Here is a 21,227-nt window from a genome sequence, read left to right as displayed (position 1 = left end):
ACCATTACAACTCTGCACTGGAAGACTGTAGTAACACCGGAGAGGGAGGGGGGGGGATTACATTCTCATTCCTAACAGACCCTCTAATAGCACAGAGAGGCCAGAGGGCTTTTTGCACTGCCTGATTGACTGTGTGACTCCATTGAGATTTGGCCTTTCCCATTAGTGGGGTGATTTAGCATTGACTGCCTCACTACAGTGCACTGTTAGCCCGTTAGCCTGCACTGATGGGGAAATGGCTGTGTTTACAAGGTCAGGGAACTGAGCAAGTAATTTACTGTGCGTAACAGAGTGAGAGTCAGAAAGTGGGTGTGGTAGTATGAGGGGACCAGAGGATGGGTGCGCACGCACGCACGCACACGCAGTATAGGAGCGTTCATAGTTGTCTATAATCATGCTGCTGTAGTAGTTATGTGTAAAAAGTCATTTGGATGTGAACTGTATGTATCCCTGGTTAAAATGAAGTGTCTAGTATTGTTCATATGCTTCCTACCCTTTCAAATATGATATAGAGTGCATACAATGAATGATCTGTTTAACATCAACTTCATGGGAAACAGACATGGTCTCTGGTTTCTGGCTGGTTTTCATAGTGAATCATTATTTAGGCATTACTGCTGCCAGGACATTAAAGGACTTTAAGACTTTGTGGGTATTCCCGCATGATGCATCTGTCATATTGTAGTAATTATAGGCTAGATTTTCCACCAGGAGCCTAACAGGAAAGCTTTTCCAAATAGGCCTATGAGGGAGGAAACTTTTTCGACAGAGTTTAGCTCTGAAATATGCTCAAAGTAAGCATCGGCAGTGAAATTCTACGTGTTTATCCATTTCCATCCAAAATGTGGGGAAATGCCATACTTTAGATGAGTAGGCCTCTGTTGTCATAGCAACGGCACAGCAAAATAGCCAGGATTGTGGGTTTTCAGTTGTTTTTTTGGGGGGGGGGGGTGGGCTCGCTCCATTGTCGTCAATGAGGTGGACAAAGATAGCAGTGAGTCACCCAAGAGTGAAGGAATGAGGTGGACAAAGATAGCAGTGAGTCACCCAAGAGTGGAGGCTGAACCAACACATTCCTCCGTTTTATTATTCCTCCCCTTTTCTCCCTCTCCCTCTCTCTCACACACTCACTAAACTGTCATTCAGCAGTAGCTCTGCTGCTCACTATGTATACTGGAAAACGTTTCGAGACAGCTCTTTGTCCTTTGCCCTTTTTTAAAGTCGTGTGAGCTTTGATATAACACTGTTGTCACAACAGTAATCTCTTGTGGACAGATGAAACAGCGTGAATCTGTCAAGGCTCACAGAATTATTTGGTTACGAGCAGCAGTAGTTCCTGGTTTGGGGTTTTTGTCGTTGATTACTTGGACGAATCAGGATAGGGCGAAGGCGGTGCTTAAACTGGTGTGGTCGATTTTCAAGCCCATGTGTGGACGATAGACGGTTTCCACTAGATTACACAGCCACAAAGTCAAAATTGTCTCTACGTAAAAATTCCTGAACTAAAATGTGCATTTTGGCCATGATAAACACTGAGGAAATTAGCGGAAGGCAGGGGTTTGGCCAAGAGTTTCCGTTTCCGAGGGAGGAAACTTCACTTCCTTCCTTTGCACAAAGATAATCACAATTGTTAACGCCATTCCCCCCAGAAGTAACACAGGAATTGAAAACTTTCGCAAGAGAATTTTACTTCTGGGTAACCAAGATTATCACAACAGTAATGTGCACAGGAGAAAGTCGGGCTACAGTGTGTTCAAAGCATCATCGACTATTTCTCTTATCTAAATCAGACCGTTAACTGTAGACTTCTTTAACTCCTTTTCTTTACATGGTCTCTAGATGCCCGGATCAATGTCCTATGAGTAATTGTGACAATAAAACACATCACACCCTATATGCTATAAATACAGTACACCGGTTAGGTTATTTTATCCCCTAAAATTCAGTTGCATAAACTGTCCACATCCAACACATGCTGTTTTGATAAACAGACTTCCATCCACACCGGTTTCTGAGGTGTGGTCCAAGTTTGGATGGATTCAAATGTAAACTTAATTCGAAGTACATTTTGCTCTATAAATGTATTCAGTTTGCACACACACATTCACGCACTCAGGCATGACGTTCAACCATGTCCACCCAAACAGGTCATGCGTTCCGTTAAGTCAACATCCTGGAGCAAACAAACGCATTGCAGCCTTACTGGCAGTCATGGATACACAGGCATCCATATCCTCAACACTAGAGCGGATCAACAATGCCATTCATATTCATTATCACCTATATCCTCAGCACTACAGCTGATGAACAAAGTTACTGACACACATCACACCCAATATTGCCATACTCAGGTCATTCACATTCTATGTCATCACAGCCAGGCCGCCTGTATTACGATGTCCTATATCATCTTAAAGCCATTCGATGTTACTTTTTTATTATTTTTATTTTATTTAACTAGGCAAGTCAGTTAAGAACAAATTCTTATTTACAATGACGGCCTACCCCGGCCAAACCCTAACCCGGACGATGCTGGGCCAATTGTGCGCCGCCCTATGGGACTCCCAATTACGACCGGGTTGTGATACAGCCTGGAATCGAACCAGGGTCTGTAGTGATGCCTCTAGCGCTGAGATGCAGTGCCATAGACCGCTGCGCCACTCGGGAGCTACTAGCCATTCATGAGATAATATCATATACATGCTTATTATTTACATTCTATATCACCATAGGTTCAGTACCAGAGCTGATCCACATAGCCCATTTAGTCATAATAAATGGCCCACCACCCACACACAAGCTACAGTTCTGGAGGCATTAATGGAGCCCCAGCACAATGTTTACATGTCTTATTTAAACACTGAATATCTGGACACAAGTGCTTTACTGTTCCAACTCAGTGTGCAAGTTGGGCTAAACACACATGCAGACACACAAACTCACACTCATGCCTAATAACACAGGACTAACAGCCCTACGTTGGGTTATTCTGGGTTCTCCCATGTCTATTATATTTGAATGACTATTATAAAATATTCCACACAAACGACACCCTCCCAACCATTGGAACAGTGAACTTCATTAGGGCCACAGTTAGGCTATAAGCCAGAGGGAACCTGGCCCCACCAAAGGTGGTTAAACGTAACAAATATTGTTGAACGTAGGTTGTAAAAAAAACAATAACAGTAGAGTAACTGCTGTTTCGTTTGCCCCCAGTCACTAAACTGTCCATCTTGATTCGCTTGTTTTTGGTTGAGAGGTTGCATTTAGTGGGACATGTCTTCACACTACCTTGTCTTATGCCCTCCAAGTACCTGGGTGTATGAGGGCCTGTGTATGTGTGAGCATCTGTGACATAAGAGCTAGGCCTATCTAAAACAGTGGCTCTTGTTGCAGTTCAGTGGAAATATTTCAGCACAGGAGCCGACCGGAAATAATTCCTTTTTTCTTATCCCTCTCTTCCAGAAAAAAAACCTTCCATCTCTCTTCACTTCTGCCTGGCCTTGTCTGGCGACAGTACCAGCACATTCCTCACATGAGTCCTTGTTCACATTCCACTGAGCTCTCCTGTGTTTCTCTGTCAGTCAGGCTTATCAGTACAAGCTGTTAGACTGGTCCTCTCCATCCACACAGGCGGAAAATAAGCTAAATATGACCCCAGTGTCTGTCATAAAGTCTAACGAGTAGAGCCCAATCAAATCTAGACCGGGGTAGAGTTTCCTTAAGCCTCTAGAAATCAAGAATAATGGTTGAATTAAGTCAGATCAGAGTAGGCAGTGTACTGCCACATGTATAGCTAAGCTATTATTGATTAAATATGCAGACAATGTAGATTTTAATTGCTGGATCTTGTCCATTATCACTGTAGTATATGTATGGGTGTTTGTGTTCCTGTGCATGAAGGATGTTGTTGGGTCTTTGTTTTCATGCAAATGGTGGGGGCTGTCTGGGTGGCTGGTGCCGGTAAATGTGGTTGGATGCCAACTGTTAGTCCATCAATCACTCACCCTGCTGAACATTAGTGCTCTCTGGGCCTTTGTGAAATCTGAGATGGGACAAGGGCTAGTCTGTATGTGGCAGAGCGTATTTCTACTCCATTGTAGATTTTATGTGTGTTCTTGTACTGGTGTAGGCGTGTACATATGGTTCCGATTTTGTGTGTGTCTTTTATTGAATTCATGCATACATTTGGAAGTAGAGAGGGTTGTTGTAGGCTGACAGTGGCTGGGGGAGCATGAGTGGTGGGTTAGTGGTCTGGAAGCCATCTCCCAAGCAGATGGACGTCATTAGTGATCATGAACATTGAAATGCAAGGGCCAAATGTAATAACGGGGAATCTATTTCCTGTTTGGCTTTCAATGAGCGCCTTTGCCAAACTGGTATGAAGCTCAAGCTACCACTTTCCCATCCTCTTCTGTTTGGCTATATAGTTTTTCCACGGTCTGGGTCCAAGTTTCAGTTTTTTACCACTACTGCAAATTGATGCCTGCTTTAGAGGTTGGACACAAAAAACACATACATACAAACAACAAATGTGAACGTTTTTGATTTAAGCCATGGCTGCGGTCCAAATTTCCGGAAAGTCTCGAAGCTTCTGCGCATGTTTATTTTCAACTTTTCGCATCTCTGCTCTACTCATAGAGAACAGGCTACTATTGCGAATAGTGCTCGTTTTAATAAAGTTAGACCAAAGCTGAATCAATGGCTGCAAGATCACATAATGATAGTATTCTCCATAACCGAATATAATAGCATAGTATAACGTTACTGTAAGGACAAAACACCACCGCATTTTTCTCTCGTGGCCAAAACTAAAAAGCGACTAGGCAAAATACTCAAGTAAGCTATGCTACAGTTTAACACCATCTGCTCTCGAATCTGCTCACTGTTTATCATTCAAAACAACACTGTAGACAACTTCATAACTCAAGATCTAATTGCATATCCCCATGAAGTACGTTGGGCCAGTAACCGACGGGTAGCTGGTTGGAATCCCTGAGCTGACTAGGTTAAAAATCTGATGTCCTTTTGAGCAAGGCACTTAACCCTAATTGATCTTGTTAAGTCGCTCTGGATAAGAGCATCTGCTAAATGACTCAAATGTAAATATTTAACTGATTGAGCTCAAATGGTTGGAATGCAGATGCTGCATGGGCATTTCAGCATTAACACTTGAAGAATTACCATGTGAAGGGAAGGAGACCACAAAAATGTGTGTAAAGTAGAGGTAAAGAAACACATGCGCAGAATGTGGTCGGGATATGCGCTGAGGGGAAAAGTTGGATCTGCAGCCACTATGTTTGATTTAACTGGGATTCCCTCAGGAGTGCCTATGTTGGCCTTTTATTTAGAACACGTGAGCTTGATTTAAATTATGTTCCTGTCAATTAATTTATTCAGTATGATGGGAGTTCAGTTAAGGACAGCTCAAGGCATTCATGAGTCTTTCATAGATAGTGGTAGTGAGTATGTTATCCCAGAATCGGAACCTATGTGGATAATGCTTGTCATTGGGAAGTTTGTGTACAGAGGTTACTAAACAGTTTGACGCTTTTTAAGAGCCTAAATGCATAACAGCTTTTATTGTAATCATACTGTATTAGACACAAGTTGCTCAAACACAGACCATGTTAGTGAAACAGGGAACTGATATATTTGTCTACTGGTCTCAACAGAAATGGGAAGAAGGAGTCGGACCTGGAGGCAGCTCTGGCCCGGCTGAGGGATCTAGAGGCTCTGTTGAACTCTAAAGATGCCTCTCTGTCCACTGCCCTGGGGGAGAAACGCTCTCTAGATGCTGAGATCAGGGACCTGAAGGCCCAGCTAGCCAAGGTAAGAGACTAGTGGTAAAGGCCTAATGGACATCTCTGAATTCTACACATACTACATACTCTCTCCTCAGGTCCAGGGTTCAAACTGCATATTATTGATCCAAAAAATTAAATAATCTTCCAGTGTATATATAAAAAAAATACTTTTCAAGAACTATCAATTGTGAATATGACTTTTGGGTTAGTGCTGTAACAAGGTCAGTGCATCACCGTGGATTGTTCTCAATGAACTCTGAAATGAATAATATTCCTACGCCACCTTCTGGTCACATAAGTGAACTATAGTTTCACCCAGTCATGCTTTCACATCTAACATGCAGCTCCTCTATTCCTCCTCACTAAAGCGATTTTGATAACTAGAGTGATTTCAGATCAACAAATGATTCATTATTGATCTAATCTAACAGAACCCTAAAGATAAACATCAAACTTTAAACTCTCTGTCCCTTAGCTGGAGACCGGTCTGAGCGATGCTAAGAAGCAGCTTCAGGATGAGATGCTGAGGAGAGTGGACGCTGAGAACCGCCTGCAGACCCTCAAGGAAGAACTGCAGTTCCAGAAGAACATCTACGGAGAGGTGAGACTCTCTCTCTCTCTTACCTTACACTCTTACACTATCTCTCCTTTTCTCCCTTGACCTCTCTCTCTTTTTACCTCAGACTTTCTTTTTTCTCTTTTTTTTCCCTCTGATCTGCTCCTCATCTATCTCACTCTTTTTCTCTCCCTTCTTTTGTTTCCTCATCTATCCTCTTCACTAGCCTTGTAAACTAGACTGATGGAACACCAAGATCAGTCTGTTTTATGAGGTTACCTCTTCACACCCTCTTCTATAACTCAAGTATGCCTGTACCGTCTATCTCCCTGCAGGAGCTGAGGGAGTCCAAGCGCAGGCACGAGTCTCGCATGGTGGAGATTGACAGTGCAGGAACAAAGCAGGATTATGAGAGTAAGCTGGCCGAGGCCCTGATGGAGCTGAGAGCCCAGCATGAGGAGCAGGTCCGCATCTACAAGGAGGAGATCGAAAAGACCTACACCTCCAAGGTAGGGAGCACAACCCACGGGTCCACACTGCCAGCTCAAACGTGGACTAGAAGTAAATCAGTTCAAATCGGTAGTGTTATTTCATTTTAATTTCACTAAGCTGTCCATCCAGTTGAAATCGGTAGTACTGTCCATGCATCATTCAACATCCTTTCATTGGCCCAGTGCCAACCTAGCACAGACACATGTATCGGGGTTTTGTTCTGACCTCTCTGGCCCTGTGTGTGTCTCAGCTGGAGAACGCCCGTCACTCCGCAGACAGGAACAGTACCCTGGTGGGAGCGGCCCACGAGGAGCTGCAGCAGACTCGCGTGCGGATGGAGGGCATGTCCTCCCAGCTCAGCCAGCTGCAGAAACAGGTACGGCTGCACCCTGTCAATCACAGAAGTCTCTTACCATATATCTCCATACTGTGGAGCTCTGACAGCTGTTATCTTAGCTTTAGTGTTGGCTCTAATACAAAGTATTAGCGCAGTTCATCTCATCTCTGTCAAATATGGCACTTTTGGTTGGTCTAACCGGGGTATCAACCTTCTGTGTGTTAGCTGGCGGCGAGGGAGGCCAGGGTGCGTGAGCTGGAGGAGTCCCTGGCCCGGGAGCGGGACATGATGCGCCGGCGCCTGGAGGACAAGGAGAGGGAGATGGGAGACATGCGCATGCGGATGCAGCAACAGCTGGATGAATACCAGGAGCTGCTGGACATCAAACTGGCCCTGGACATGGAGATCAGCGCCTACCGTAAACTGCTGGAGGGAGAGGAGGAGAGGTGAGGAGACATTACAGATATGCACAATACACATCATGCATACACGAACACTGAAAGCCACACACAGACATTTACACACAGACTGAAGTAAATAAACTCATGTAACCTACACACCCACACTAGATTTGTATCAACAATCTTCTTCTCTGCCACCCCCCCCAGACTGCGTCTGTCCCCCAGCCCTCCCCCAACCCGAGTCACCGTGTCCCGTACCACCGGCTCGGGCTCAGCACACACCCATACCACCCGTACCTCGGGCTCAGGACACAGCCACAGCGCCCGAGTGGTCCAGTCCACCAGCAGCACCCGCAACTCCTCAGGCACGGCCAGCGCCAAGAAGAGACGGCTCAATGACAACGACAGCGAGACCTCCAGCCTGGCGGGGGGCGCCGTGACGCGTACACGCATCGCCCAGCAGGCCTCCGCTAGCGGCCGCGTCACCGTGGACGAGGTGGACCTGGAGGGGAAGTACGTCCGCCTCAGCAACAAGGCCAATGAGGTATGGAGTTAATCGGTCAGCTTGACATACAATGGCTGCTTTCTGCTACGATGCGTCGCATTCTTTCCGTTATGGTCAAATGCACAGGTTTTGTAAGGAAGCTACTGTAGTAAAACACCATGTTAGGTTGATGTTGTAAGGAAAATCTCTTCTACCTAGTGATTTTAGTTGACGTTGGCTGAAACAGACTTGATGCCTATCTGTTCTCCTTCAGGACCAGCTTCTGGGCCACTGGCAGGTGAAGAGACAGGTGGGAACCAGCACCCCCATCATCTACAAGTTCCCCCCCAAATTCAACCTCAAGGCAGGACAAACCGTCACAGTGAGTAAAACCTTCGTCATGTCTGCACTGTCATCAACTATGCTTGTGTTCAGTTTTTAGTACACCATGTTGAGAGAAGTGTGTATTCTAACAGAGAGCAGCATGTTTGTCACAATGTGGGCTTGTGTGTAAAGTAACTATAGTATGTGATGAGGTCATAACAGACAGTCCTGTACCTCTTCCCTCTGTAGATTTGGGCTTCAGGAGCAGGCGGCACCCACAACCCCCCCTCAGACCTGGTGTGGAAGACCCAGAACTCATGGGGCAGCGGAGACCTGTTCCAAACCACCCTGGTCAGCGCCAATGGAGAGGTGAGAGACACACGTCACATGCACATGTTTGTAGTTGTACCTTCCGATTGTCCCGTTGACTGTTCAGTCTTTCTTTTGGCAACATCATCCCACTTCCTATCCTACATATTTGAATACATGTGAGATTTGGTAAAATACCTTACTCACGTCATAGCCGGTTAACAAACTGACTGTTCTGTGCCTCTATTTCCCATAGGAAATGGCACAGAGGAAAGTTACACGCACCCTGTTCCAGGAAGATGATGACGATGACGTGAGTCTCACTGTTTATGAAAGACACAGGCTCAGGATGATAAATATAGTACTCAAACTATACTTGCACTGTGAGGAAGGCTATTGAGCCAAAACGTTGTTCAGGATCCCCTGTTTCAGATGAAAATAGGTTAATTTATGTAGAGTACTTATTTAGTCACCGAACAATGCCAGGGGTGTGCGATGATGCACTTAAATACTTCTCTAAAGGGTGACAAGAAAAATGGAAAGACTTGTATTTACCGTTACTGGGTCCCAGTGCAAAAAAATGTAGGAACCACTGCCTTACAGTGGCTACAGTTAGTATTTACCAGTAATGTTGGAAACTTCTGTTCTCTGTCTCCCTCTGCAGGGCAACCACAGTGCGTGCGGTGTGGACAGTGAGTACAACCTGCGGAGCCGCACGGTGGTCTGTGGCTCGTGTGGCCAGCCGTCTGATAAGAGCTGTGCCACCTCAGGGGTGTCCAGTGGCTCCTGCTCCATCAGCAGTGGAGGAGGTCTGCCTGAGGGCCTGATGTCTCCCCTCTTTATAATGGGTAGCAACTCACCCAGACAGGTACTGTAGGACTCCATCTGTTTGATCATGTATATCGTTTCAACACGCATTTTAAGACACTTAACACACACTATTTCTGTTTCAAAGCACAAACACCCCTCATTCTCTCTCTCTCTCTCTCTGACACATGTACGCTCATGCGCACAGCAACACTGTTATCCCAGTTTTCCTGTTTCTCCTGCTGTTATGACAACAGACCCTTCCTGTCCCCTCACTTCCTCTAACGCCCCTATGTCACTTCCTGTCTTTCTCAGGGAGGTCCCAGACCGGAGAACTGCTCCATCATGTAAAGCCAGGCAGGCACCACCTCACCTGGACAAGTACCTCCCACACCACACATGGATGGGAGATGCCTTTTTTTAAATTACTTTTTTATTTCCTTTGTTTCATATATGATCTGTCTTATTTTGTATGACATAATCTGCAGGTTAGATTGCCTTTGGTGTTTGGCAAAGGGCTTAGGAGCTGTGTATTCACTTCAGATATATGAGCTTGTATATTCTAGTTATTGCATGTGGGCTGGGCAGATGCTTTCACTGTTTAGGGCCATATCTAGGGAGAGAGGCACAGAAAGCACCTTTAACCATTACAGTGGACTTTGCTCCATAGTGGGCTTTTGCGTCATGTCTAAACTGTCAACACTAAACACGCACAGCAGCAAACCCTGCTATGAATCAGTGGACATGGGGGCTGGAACCAGGGATCTCTGGCCTGGTATTCCAAATACACTACCATAGAATGTCCTGAATATCACTAAATGGAGGTGGAGTTAACCCCCCCTGACCGCTAGAGGATTATGGGGGTTTGTATTAGACTGAGCGATGGGATTGGTCATTCTAAAGCCATAGTTACAAAGAGGAGCTCAAACTTGACACTGCCATCAAGTGGTTTATATTTCTGAACACAAGACAGTAGTTTTTTATGGAATGACATCTATATTATTACTCATGAAACAATCAGACAACTATGGTAATATGGATATAGGTTCCAAATTGTGACTTGTTTTCACAGGCTTGAAAGAGGTATGTAGTTGTTAAAGAAAGGAAACCCAAACCAGATGAGCACACACATGGGGAAGACAAAGTACTACTGTATTGTAAAGTTGAGTACGGTCTTGTTTGACCTCTGACCTCACCTTTGTCTTGTATGACAAAACAGTTATGCCACGCTTTTTTGTTTACGTAGTTGTACTGTAGGGCAACTCATCAGATCTAGACACAAAAATATGATTTGTAGGGATTCTTTTGCTTTTTGAATCTGAGATAATTGCCAGATGGATTATAGTAATGTTACTGTAACCTTCTAATATTGATTTTCCATTTTTAGGTTTGAGGGAATGGCAGCTTGAGAAATAGATGTTCTGGTTTGTCAGACTCTAAAGACAGAAATTGTCTGAGTTGGAAGTGTGTTGATTTAAATGAAAGTACAATGCTTACCTTCTCGTGACAGTAGTGCAACAATGTGTACGTTCTGTAACTTTGTTTGTATCAGGTGTAGTTTCAGAAAGAATGGGTACAGATAGAAAGTAAACCTTGGACAAGTAAGCCTGAGCCTGAATGGCCCGTAGGGGTAGTTGGACTATATGGTATTATCTGGCCAAAAGTTTACTTTATTAATGAACTACACAGTAGGTCAGAAAGAGTATTTAACTTGAGAAGGAAACCTAAATGAAACTTAAACCATCTATTCCTCATATGATACCAATTTTACATTGACATTCTCTGTATTCATGTATTGTAGTCTTGAAACTATTGTCCAGAGGCCTCTCTCCCACTAAAGGATTATAATGGCTGTGTTTTTCTGAGCTTAGTGACTTCTTTTGGGCATGTTTATTCTTTTTTTGGGGGGGGGCTTCTTATTTCTTTACAACTATGTCAAAAATGAGCTACAATCATCTACAAAGATTTATCCACTGCATATTAATAGAGGCATGTACACTAGTCTGGCAGCCTTTTTATAGGATGTATAAGCAGTAAAGCTTTTCTGAGAATACTTGATACTTTTTGAAACATTTAGTTTTTTTTGTACTTCATACACATTTCTATCACTACCAATTTGGAGAAAATTTGATTATTCTCACTGCCCCCAGACATACCTTAGAGAAGCTCAATAATACTTTTTTACTAGACATATATATATAATTACTTTTGTCACTTTTCAATATTTCTTTTCTCATCATGTCTCAAGTGCCTTATTGATACCTGCTAGTGATCATTGGAAATTATGTATTTTTCTTTGCATTATGAGGTGTCGATTCCAAAGATATGCGATATTTTGTCTTTAAAGACAATGGAATTTATAGATTTTACAGAGTATGTTGGCTATAGTTGCATATTTGTACAGAAATTGTCCTATAATGCTCAATTGAATTTGTAAGAAATGATTATACCTAATATGGAAAAACCATGCAATCCAGGTAGAATGTATTAGTGATGATTTACCAGCCTTTTCTGTTCGAGATGACACAAGTAAAAATATTTTCCCAACAAATGCCGTCTTGTGGTTGACTTCTTAATAAAATGTAATCTGTGGTTTGATGTGTGATATTAGAGTAGCTACCTGAGCATGAAATACTTCTGAACATGTGCATACAATGTTAAGCCATTTAATGTACATTATATACAACATATTGCATGATTACATTGAAAAACATTCTGAGGAGCTAGCTGTACAAATGTGCTCTGGATTTCCCCTAATTGGAAGCTGACATTCTATTGTCTATAGGGGAGGGGAAAAGGGGCTTGAGAGGACATCATACTAAACTACTGACATCATGGAGATATAAAAATGCCTTTCAATTGCCGTCCCGGTTTATGTAATTCTGGTCAAAAGGCTTGTATGCCAAATCATGTGCTCCAAAAGCCAAGTCCCTTTATCCGCAATATGAAAATAACATTTGAAGGAATCCCAAGTTTGGTCAAACTCGAATGCATGCATGTATGTCCTCAAACTGCGATACTGGCATTCTCAAAGCCTATCCCCACATGCCTTGGCCCTTGAGTCTGGATCACAAGAGTGTAACGGTGGATAAAATGCCACCTTAATCCACCAGGGGGCAGTGTTACTATGTAAACCCACTGACAGAAGCATTGGCATAATCTGCTGTCTTTCTCAGGTTGCCCTGACTGTCACTGCTGCAACTGACTGTTTTGTAGCCTTGAATAACCCCAAGACAACTTCCTACCAATGTTTTTGAATGGCAGTAAAGTTTAAAGTAGTTCTTCTGCGTTGTGATGTTCAGAGTAGGGCTGGTGTCATTGGGGCAGTCTCCTGCGTACGGGAGAGGGTGGGCGTCGGACAGGTGGCAGGTCATAGTGTCCTGGGATGTGGCTGTTCACAGGTAGGTCATAGTGATTATGGGGCTCCTGCTCCAGGACCTGCCCAAGGGAACTGCGCTCTGAAAAATTTGAAATAAACATAAGTGTAATTGTCATCTGTCTACTGGAGTTTATATTTCTGATTGTCTTTATGTTTACTCAAATAATGTGAATGGTAAATTAAGGATCATACTATAAAATATACAGTATGATTCTCCTGGCCTAGGAATGAGGTTATTGCTATGGTCAACCCTTTCTCCAGCCCTCATACTGAGACTTTCCAATCCATTCCTGTGGTTTCCTCCCCTCTCCCTTTCCTCACTTGACCTCCTTTCATTTCCATGAAAACAGTACTGCCCATTCAACCATGTGTTACGGAAACCCATCCATCTCATTTGTCTATTTGCACAGTCTAACATTTATTCATTTTTTTTCTGAGTATGCTATGTGAAACCTAAACATTTTACATAGTGATAGAGAATTGTCTGTTTTGTTGTTTTACATGCTAGCATAGCCAGATATTCCGTGTATACTACTGATATAAATTGGAAGGGTCTTGAAGGGTCCTGAGTAACAGTATAGTAACCCACCTCTGCGTAATGTTGCTGTGCTGAATGGTGGAGGGCTGATCTCGGTGTAGGACCTCTCATGGGGCATAGCCGTCCTCATCTCCATGTAGCTGCTCTCAGGAGGGCCGAAGGGTAGGCCGGGCAGGTCTTTAATGGTGGCGTAGGGGTTCTCACTGTTCAGAGAACTGCTGCTAGCTGCCACCCCAGTGTCCTTTAGTTCTGTCACTAACAAGGGGCAGAGTGTAAAAGTTAACAGAGGAGCTGACTGGCTCTGGGTCAGCCAGGTCACATGTAGTTTGTCATCTGGTGATGGGTCAACAGTTCAGGCATGTTTTATGTTAAATATGCCACAAAAGGAAGGCATGTGTGAAAATGGATTGATGGAAATGTTGCCTAGAGTAGTTCTAGAGAAAAGCAAGCATATTTCATGTTAACTTGGAGTTGCTGGAAATGAAAGAGAAAAGGGATATAGGAAGCATGGAAAACTACCTTTGTTGTAATATTTCCCAAGGCTGGCACTGTAGCTATAACTGCGGTCAATGCTGAAAGCTCCTGTAAACATTAAAAAACATTTTGCATAATCTATTTTATTTATAGCAAACTCATAAAAGACAAATATCCTGTCTTGGTATTAAATCAACACCAGGTGATGAAATGGAGGATGAAAGTTGGCAAAGAACGGGCAGTTTGAAACAGGCAGTAAAAAAGACAGACCTGGTTCTTTGCGAGCCTCATGGTGTTTCCAGTCTGCAGGCAAAGTGGCATTGCTCTCCACCCCGAACAGGCCTCTCTCCCTCTCCATGTTCTTCACGTCACAGAAGAGCTGGTTATTGGTGTTCTGTTTGAAAGACACCAATATTAACCAATCAGAAATCATACAGCTCCTCTCAAACGAGCATATCCTGTATAAAGGACACAGGGGTGTAACAGAGTTGACTCGAGACGGAGGTGATGGTAATGACACTTTCCTTGATGGCGCGGTCCTGGTTGTTGGGGACGTGTGGTAGAGGGGGTCTGCTCCCAGTCAATGTTTGATAGCTGGGGTTGTAGTAGTGGTGGTAGCTGTGAGGAACATCTGAGGAGCAAGAAGGGACATGACATCAATAACAAGCACTGTATATAAAATACATTACTGTGTATGAATCCTAACCGAAACTGTAACCTAGCCAGCGCTACAGTATGGATATATTATGTGGTCAAACTATTCGCAAACATTTGTTTTTTAACCTAATCTTTTAAACCAACGCTGTATCAATACAGTACCTGGTATTGCGTATTCGGAGTTGACGGTGCGTGAGGTGGAGAAGGAGACTGTCGGTGTGTTGGCTTGCTTGTCTTTCTGCCGGCGGCGGTAGAGCAGTAGCAGGGCCAGCAGCAGCACCACCAGCATGACCAGCAGCACGATGCCTGCGATGGCCCCCCATGAGTCCCTCTCCCCCGGGGACACGGGCACCATTATACTCACAAAGCGTTCTGTGGAGCACAGAGAACAAGGGTCATCACCGTCACAGGCCCTCCAGTCATCACTGTAACAATGCTTAATGCTGAATAGCCTTAGGTAGATAATAACCAAAGTTTCATTACCATCTTATTTAACTGGATTGTAGCAGATTCAATAGACAACTCAATAGACAACTATTATAGTCTGGTAGCTATGGGTAACAGTATGTCATTACTAGCTTGTAAACTGATGTATGGTTAGTAACTGTTCATTGGGTAAAGGGGAGACCATACCTTTTTTGCAGTCGGTCCCTGGTCCTGATTCACACACACACTCCCCTGTCTGTGGGTCGCAGTAGAAGTTGGGTGGGCAGGAGCAGACTTGGGCACAGTTAAGGCCAAACATCCCATGGTGGCATTCTAGAGACACAGGCAGAGATTCAAAGTATGACTCGTGAATTTGAACTCTTAAAAAAAAAAAGTCATTGATTTTAATCAGCAAAGGTCAAGTTGGGCATATGTTGTGATACAGTAAAAAATCCATTGAGCCAGACTTACGTAGAGTACAGTCAGGGCCTGTCCATCCTGGGGGGCAGAGGCAGGACCCATCCTGATGGTGGCACGATGAGTTGTGGGCACATCTACACACTCCAGTACATTGCTTACCATAGAGACCCGCTGGACAGGCTAGGAATTACACCAAAACACACGTCAAGGTTAAATATAATACACACATAAAAAAAATGAACATGTAAAGCACTAAAGTATGCCAAGATGCTGCGGGTCTTCTATATATATGCTAGTTTGACTATAGGTGAGATATGGTTTAGTGCTGACCTTGTTCACAAAGGGCTCCAGTGTACCCGGGGGTACACACACACTGGCCTGTGACATGGTGGCAGGAGGAGGAGTGGGCACAGGACGGGCATGTTATACTGCACTGGTCACCATACACACCTGCACTGCACACTGAAAGAAAGAGAGAGATTATGGTGATTCATAACAATTTAGAAACTTGACACATAATTTAGCATACGAATGAGATTGATGGTGATAGAGTGACATTTTCTACTTATTTATACAGGCATCAATATCAAGCATTTTCTGTACTCACTATGTTGACAGGTGGGTCCCCAGTAACCGGGGAGACAAACGCAGGCACCGCTGTGTGGCAGACAGGTGGCGCTGTTCTGACAGAAGCAGCTCTGGTTACAGTGACGTCCCCATGTACCCTCTGGGCATGTCTGGGCACAGCGGGCACCTAGGAGAGAAAAGCACACACAATACAGACAGAGAGAGAGAGACAGAGAGACACAGAGAGAGAGGTTAAAACCTGTAGATCACATTGGACTGACTAATTTCCAGATCTATCCCAAGCTGACACAAACTCAACGGGGGCGTCGGTGCTTACCAGTCCACCCTGGCAGACACTGGCACTGCCCGCTGGCACCCTGGCAGCCATCTGCGTTTAGGCAGTCACACCTCTTCAGGCAGCCTGGCCCGAACGTGCCCATCTGTACAGCAAACACATGCCAACCACGAAAGCATCGTCAAGGGAATCCCTGAACCATTTGGCCAGCACAGTCAGAGTCAAGCAAACTGTACTTTGGCAAGATACACTGTAAATACATCATAGTTGGCAGATTATCCTCATTGAGGAAAAGGAGGACTGAAGATAAGGGGTAGTCCAGAATATAGGCTTATGGATGCACAGAATGAGCTACAGTAAAGAGATAAAGACAGTGATTATAGTATGAGTAACATTACTAATCTATGCAATGAAAAAAATCACATCAGGCCTATGTTATGTTAAGATTATGTTACCTTTTAACAAACGTTATAGCTACAGTATTATACTGGCACTTACGGGGCATGGTTGGTCGCACAGGGGCCCCTGCCAGCCTGGAGAGCAAGTGCAGGATCCGTCTGCTGAGTTACACAAAGCCCCATTGGCGCACTGGCACGTGGCGTTGCAACCCGGGCCCCAGGTGCCCTTAGAACAGTGTATGGAGCAGTACCGCCCTCGCCAGCCTGGAGAGAGACAGAGAGGGACATTTTGTAAAGGAATCATACATGTCTGTGTCTGTCAGCCTGTATGTTTGTCTCAGCGTCTTTCTGTAAAGAGGAGCAGCCGCTTTGGAACAAAACACAGGTCTGCTTCTGATACCTATGGCTAGATTCCAACGGTATCGCGGTAGCTCAGCGTTACAGCGTGATTGAACTTTAAAGGCAATGTTCCCACGTTAGCGGTGACTGCATTCACGGTAAACGCTGCATATGTCGGCTCAAAAGGAAATCCTGTTTAAATTTAGATCGCCCAATCTGTAACGCTTCAGCGACACAGATGGAATCGCGCCCTAACTGACTGGTTCATACAATAAGGTAGCCCCAGACATACTCACACCGTTGAGTATGTCTGTGTGTTTGTTTGTCCCATCGGAGTAGAGATATTATGACTATTCCCTCTCAGTCAGACTGTCTCTTATCAGTGACTCACCCTCTTTGCAGAAGCAGGTCCCATCAATGGGAGAGCAGTACACTGAGTTGGAGCAGGAGCACTCCAGAGAACAGTTCTTCCCATAGGTACCACTCTTACAAGGACTCTCACAGTGAACACCCTACGCAACAGACATAAGCAGGTTGTAACAGCTCACAACAACAGAAAAGCAGAATATATGCAATATGAATATACATTTCTGCATGCATGTTTATTATCTCAATAAAATAACCCAAATAAATGTTAGTTTAGTTATTGTCAGTGCCATCCTGTGCCCCATTCAGTGTTGCCTGTGCTAATCGCTCACCGTGTACCCAGGGGCACAGTGGCAGCGCCCGCTCACACTGTCACACACCCCTCCGTTGACACACAGGCAGGGCTCCAGGCAACCATGGCTGTAGTAACCACGGGCGCAGGTCTCGTTGCAGTAAAGCCCCGCCCAGCCTGGCTGGCACGTGCACTCGCCTTTCAGTGGGTGACAGCTAGCCAATGGACAGAGGAAAACATGGTCACATGGGTGAGCACAATTAACACAGAATTTAACAAATCTAAGAATTATAAACAACAAAATCATGTAAAAACTATTATGTGTGTGTGTGTGTGTGTGTGTGTGTGTGTGTGTGTGTGTGTGTGTGTGTGTGTGTGTGTGTGTGTGTGTGTGTGTGTGTGTGTGTGTGTGTGTGTGTGAATTGTTATGTGTGGCAGTGTGTGTGTGTGTGTGTACCCTTTCTTGATCCATACCTGAGTGTGTGTGTGTCGTGGCAGAGGCAGGTGCGTTCACATTGAAGGCCGTAGGTGCCGTGTCTACACATCCTCTCTCTGCACTGGGGTCCACTGAAGCCAGGCTCACACAGACAGCCTCCGTCTATGTTATAGCAGCGAGACCCGTTGGCACAGTCGCACACACCCTTACAGTCCCGCCCGTAACTACCCACCTGACACTCCTCACTGCACCTGTGGAGATACAACACATACATACAAATCAGGACAAGCTCCGAAACCAAAGTGGAATAACATATCTCTGGCTTGAACTGAATCAGAAACTATTCTATTTGTATCCTATTTAATATCCTGTATGAAAGACACATGAACTGTATGATATAAACAACTTCTACCCAACCATGGGCGCAGGTTGAGTATATGGCACATGTATCTGTCTCTACTGCAGCGAGTTAGAAAAACACACACACCTGTTCCCAGTGAAGCCTTCAGCACACTGGCACTGGCCTGTCTCAGGGTCGCAGTGGCCCCGGTTGTGACACACACACTCGTGGACACAGTTAGGACCAAACCTGCCCTCTGCACAGCGCTCTGTACACACCTCACCCTGAGGAAGAGAGAGAAAGACAGAGAAAGAGAGAAAAAGAGAGGAGAGAAAGAGAAAAAGAGAGCGAGTGTACATGGTATGATGACATTAAAAGAGGGATCTGATTGATAACCTGAAAAGACAAAGATTTCCATGTTGACCCACTGATGCTGTTTGTCAATGTAGGGATCAGGAAACGTACCGTCCACCCAGGGGGGCATGCACAGATCCCCTTCCCCTGGCAGATGCCCCCGTTCTGGCACGGGCATCGCAGCAGGCATCGACTCCTTGGGCATGCCTTCTCACAGCTGAGGAACATGGAGGAAAGAACTATGAATGGCAGCTCAACTCAGATTGTGTAGAGATGGAAATGTAGGGTACAAGTTAACGAGTTCCTATCTTTTTAAATTTAGTAGAATCTCTTTGCGATTCAGTGTATAAACATACAGAGAACGTTGTTGAAGGACAAATAAAATGACTGCACTTGCAACAAATACTCAACTGTACACAGTAGAATTCATCAATAGCGGTACATTGCCAAACACTTCTACTAGTGCTTATAGTCAAAGGGACTGCCACCAAAAAAAGGCTTCAGAAAAGGCATTCCGTGACCCAGGAAACAAAACTGCAAAGTTTCAACGTCATTACGTAGATCATTTTATGAGTATGAGGACTGTGTGGTTCAAAACTTGTAAAAGTTGCACGTTGCTTAAATATTATAAATCAAAGATACAATTTCAAAATCATAGCATTTTGGGTAATTTCCTCTAGCAATGAGGTTGGCATGTTACACCTTGGTTACATTTGTTACACTTTCCGTTGTCCATGCTTGCAGAAAGCAACTTGTGTACCGGACCGGAGAAATCCCGGAATAATACGAGATAAGAAGCTGTTGAAAGGTGCTAAATAGATTTTTTATCAGATTTCAGAAAAGCGCATTATGTAGCTGTCGGGACCTTGAATGTTTTGAGAGCTGTGTTAGCTGGCAAATGTGCTGTCTTTAGTTTGGCTAGAAGGCAAAAGCATTGATGGCCCTTGTAAGCTAAATACAGCTGACAAAACATCTTATACGGGTTCATCTGGATCCGTGAAGGACCGGTAACGTGTTGCTTGAGTTTATTCATAGAAGAACACCAAACGCACAAATAGTTCTGTGCACCAGTGTGCAACGAAAGTAACCAAGGTGAAACATAGCAACGTCGGAACGTTGCTAGGGATATTATCCAAAATGCGCTATGATTTTGATGCTAAAGACGTAACTTTGATTAAAAATAACAAATTAATATGCAACTTTTACAAGTTTTTAACCACACAGTGTTCATATTCACAAGATTATCTACCTAGTTGCTGACATTTTGCAGTTTTGTTTCCTGGGTCATGGATCAACACATTTTTTTGTGGTTGGCCCTTTAGAGTGCTGTGCTGATTTCTGACATTGGCAGCTGCCTCATATAAATAGTTTCCACTAATTCCTAGTGGTTCTCTACTCATCCTCAGGGGCATCTAAAACACAGGTTGTAACTAATGACTCATGCTCTAACCTAGTGTTTTAAGAGGGGCTCTTTTCCTGCATTGGTAGGATGAAATAAGGCCATGGGATATGGTATAACAATTAGTCTACTGCCTCTGCATTTTGTCTTTCCAACCTTAACATTCTATTTATTTTATATTAATACATACTGCTGTAGGCCTATTTGAGAGAGCGTTAGTTCTACAACTCACAATGTCCCAGTGAAATGTTCTCGACACAGGCACTCTCCGGTCACTTTATCGCAGGAACCCCCAGTTCCACACTGGCACTTCTGAAGACAGCCCTTGCCAAAGGTGCCTGGTGGGCAGGGGTCCTCGCAGCGGCGCCCAATGTAGCCTGGAGGACACTGGCAGGTACCAGTCACAGGATTGCACAGGCCACCGTTCTCACACTTACACAGCTGACCACAACCTGGACCCCAGTGTTTGTCATCGCAGGCTGGAAGATGCACACAGACACAGACGATGACAGACACATAAAAAAAGAAACCCCATACAACAAAATATATGTAATAATTTTAATGTATGCATAAACCAGTGGACTAGTGGGCCAGTGTACAACGTTTTCCATCTGATATCTCTGAAAAGGTTTTCTTTATATTAACTTAACCTGATGTAGTTGTATGGTGTTACACTGTATGCTATATGTGATGTCATTGCAATGCACATTAACAAAAACAAATCCAATTAAATTCCATTTGGACCACGGGGACTGTCATGTTTCATCCCAACAACAACAGCACAGGAACCTGAGTAGAAGACAATGGTAAAGATCACTCCCCCAGGGACAATGTATCTATCCATGTATAGTCATGAATTTCCAACAAACAGAGACATAGTCTATGTCCAACTTTAGCCCTAATAGCTCCAGAATCTTATGTTACAGACTTGTGATTCATGATTGAAAGGGCGATTTGCATGGAGCCAACAAGATGGATGAGGTTAAAATTGAGAATTTGACAACGGCCTTTCGGGATGGCTCCGGCTGTT

The 21,227-nt window shown here is 44.3% G+C and overlaps 2 protein-coding genes across 6 annotated transcripts in view; one reads left to right on the top strand and one right to left on the bottom strand.

Annotated features, from left to right (window-relative positions):
* LOC139573718 (lamin-A-like) overlaps positions 1 to 12,068 on the top strand; it is a 29,656-nt gene extending 17,588 nt beyond the window's left edge. For both annotated transcript variants that reach the window (XM_071397501.1, XM_071397502.1), the window contains 11 exons: positions 5,676 to 5,832; positions 6,283 to 6,408; positions 6,699 to 6,872; positions 7,106 to 7,231; positions 7,418 to 7,638; positions 7,801 to 8,137; positions 8,352 to 8,459; positions 8,651 to 8,770; positions 8,967 to 9,023; positions 9,375 to 9,578; positions 9,833 to 12,068. In XM_071397501.1, coding sequence (XP_071253602.1) covers positions 5,676 to 5,832; positions 6,283 to 6,408; positions 6,699 to 6,872; positions 7,106 to 7,231; positions 7,418 to 7,638; positions 7,801 to 8,137; positions 8,352 to 8,459; positions 8,651 to 8,770; positions 8,967 to 9,023; positions 9,375 to 9,578; positions 9,833 to 9,868 — 1,666 coding nt within the window. In that variant the 3' untranslated portion in view covers positions 9,869 to 12,068. The remainder of the gene's footprint in view (positions 1 to 5,675; positions 5,833 to 6,282; positions 6,409 to 6,698; positions 6,873 to 7,105; positions 7,232 to 7,417; positions 7,639 to 7,800; positions 8,138 to 8,351; positions 8,460 to 8,650; positions 8,771 to 8,966; positions 9,024 to 9,374; positions 9,579 to 9,832) is intronic.
* Positions 12,069 to 12,167: 99 nt separating this feature from the next.
* Positions 12,168 to 21,227, bottom strand: part of LOC139573717 (platelet endothelial aggregation receptor 1-like) — a 41,470-nt gene continuing 32,410 nt past the window's right edge. For all 4 annotated transcript variants that reach the window (XM_071397496.1, XM_071397498.1, XM_071397500.1 and 1 more), the window contains 18 exons: positions 20,430 to 20,676; positions 18,910 to 19,015; positions 18,592 to 18,728; positions 18,143 to 18,355; positions 17,709 to 17,883; positions 17,402 to 17,522; positions 16,772 to 16,935; positions 16,316 to 16,418; positions 16,019 to 16,165; positions 15,742 to 15,873; positions 15,463 to 15,591; positions 15,199 to 15,324; positions 14,728 to 14,937; positions 14,435 to 14,539; positions 14,179 to 14,304; positions 13,954 to 14,016; positions 13,486 to 13,689; positions 12,168 to 12,975 (listed from right to left, as the gene is read on the bottom strand). In XM_071397496.1, coding sequence (XP_071253597.1) covers positions 12,833 to 12,975; positions 13,486 to 13,689; positions 13,954 to 14,016; positions 14,179 to 14,304; positions 14,435 to 14,539; positions 14,728 to 14,937; positions 15,199 to 15,324; positions 15,463 to 15,591; positions 15,742 to 15,873; positions 16,019 to 16,165; positions 16,316 to 16,418; positions 16,772 to 16,935; positions 17,402 to 17,522; positions 17,709 to 17,883; positions 18,143 to 18,355; positions 18,592 to 18,728; positions 18,910 to 19,015; positions 20,430 to 20,676 — 2,651 coding nt within the window. In that variant the 3' untranslated portion in view covers positions 12,168 to 12,832. The remainder of the gene's footprint in view (positions 12,976 to 13,485; positions 13,690 to 13,953; positions 14,017 to 14,178; positions 14,305 to 14,434; positions 14,540 to 14,727; positions 14,938 to 15,198; positions 15,325 to 15,462; positions 15,592 to 15,741; positions 15,874 to 16,018; positions 16,166 to 16,315; positions 16,419 to 16,771; positions 16,936 to 17,401; positions 17,523 to 17,708; positions 17,884 to 18,142; positions 18,356 to 18,591; positions 18,729 to 18,909; positions 19,016 to 20,429; positions 20,677 to 21,227) is intronic.

The sequence above is a fragment of the Salvelinus alpinus genome, chromosome 4, assembly GCF_045679555.1.
Source record: "Salvelinus alpinus chromosome 4, SLU_Salpinus.1, whole genome shotgun sequence".
Lineage (NCBI taxonomy): Eukaryota > Metazoa > Chordata > Actinopteri > Salmoniformes > Salmonidae > Salvelinus > Salvelinus alpinus.
The sequence above is the reverse complement of the archived record's forward strand: the minus strand, read 5'-3'. Positions and strand labels throughout refer to the sequence as shown.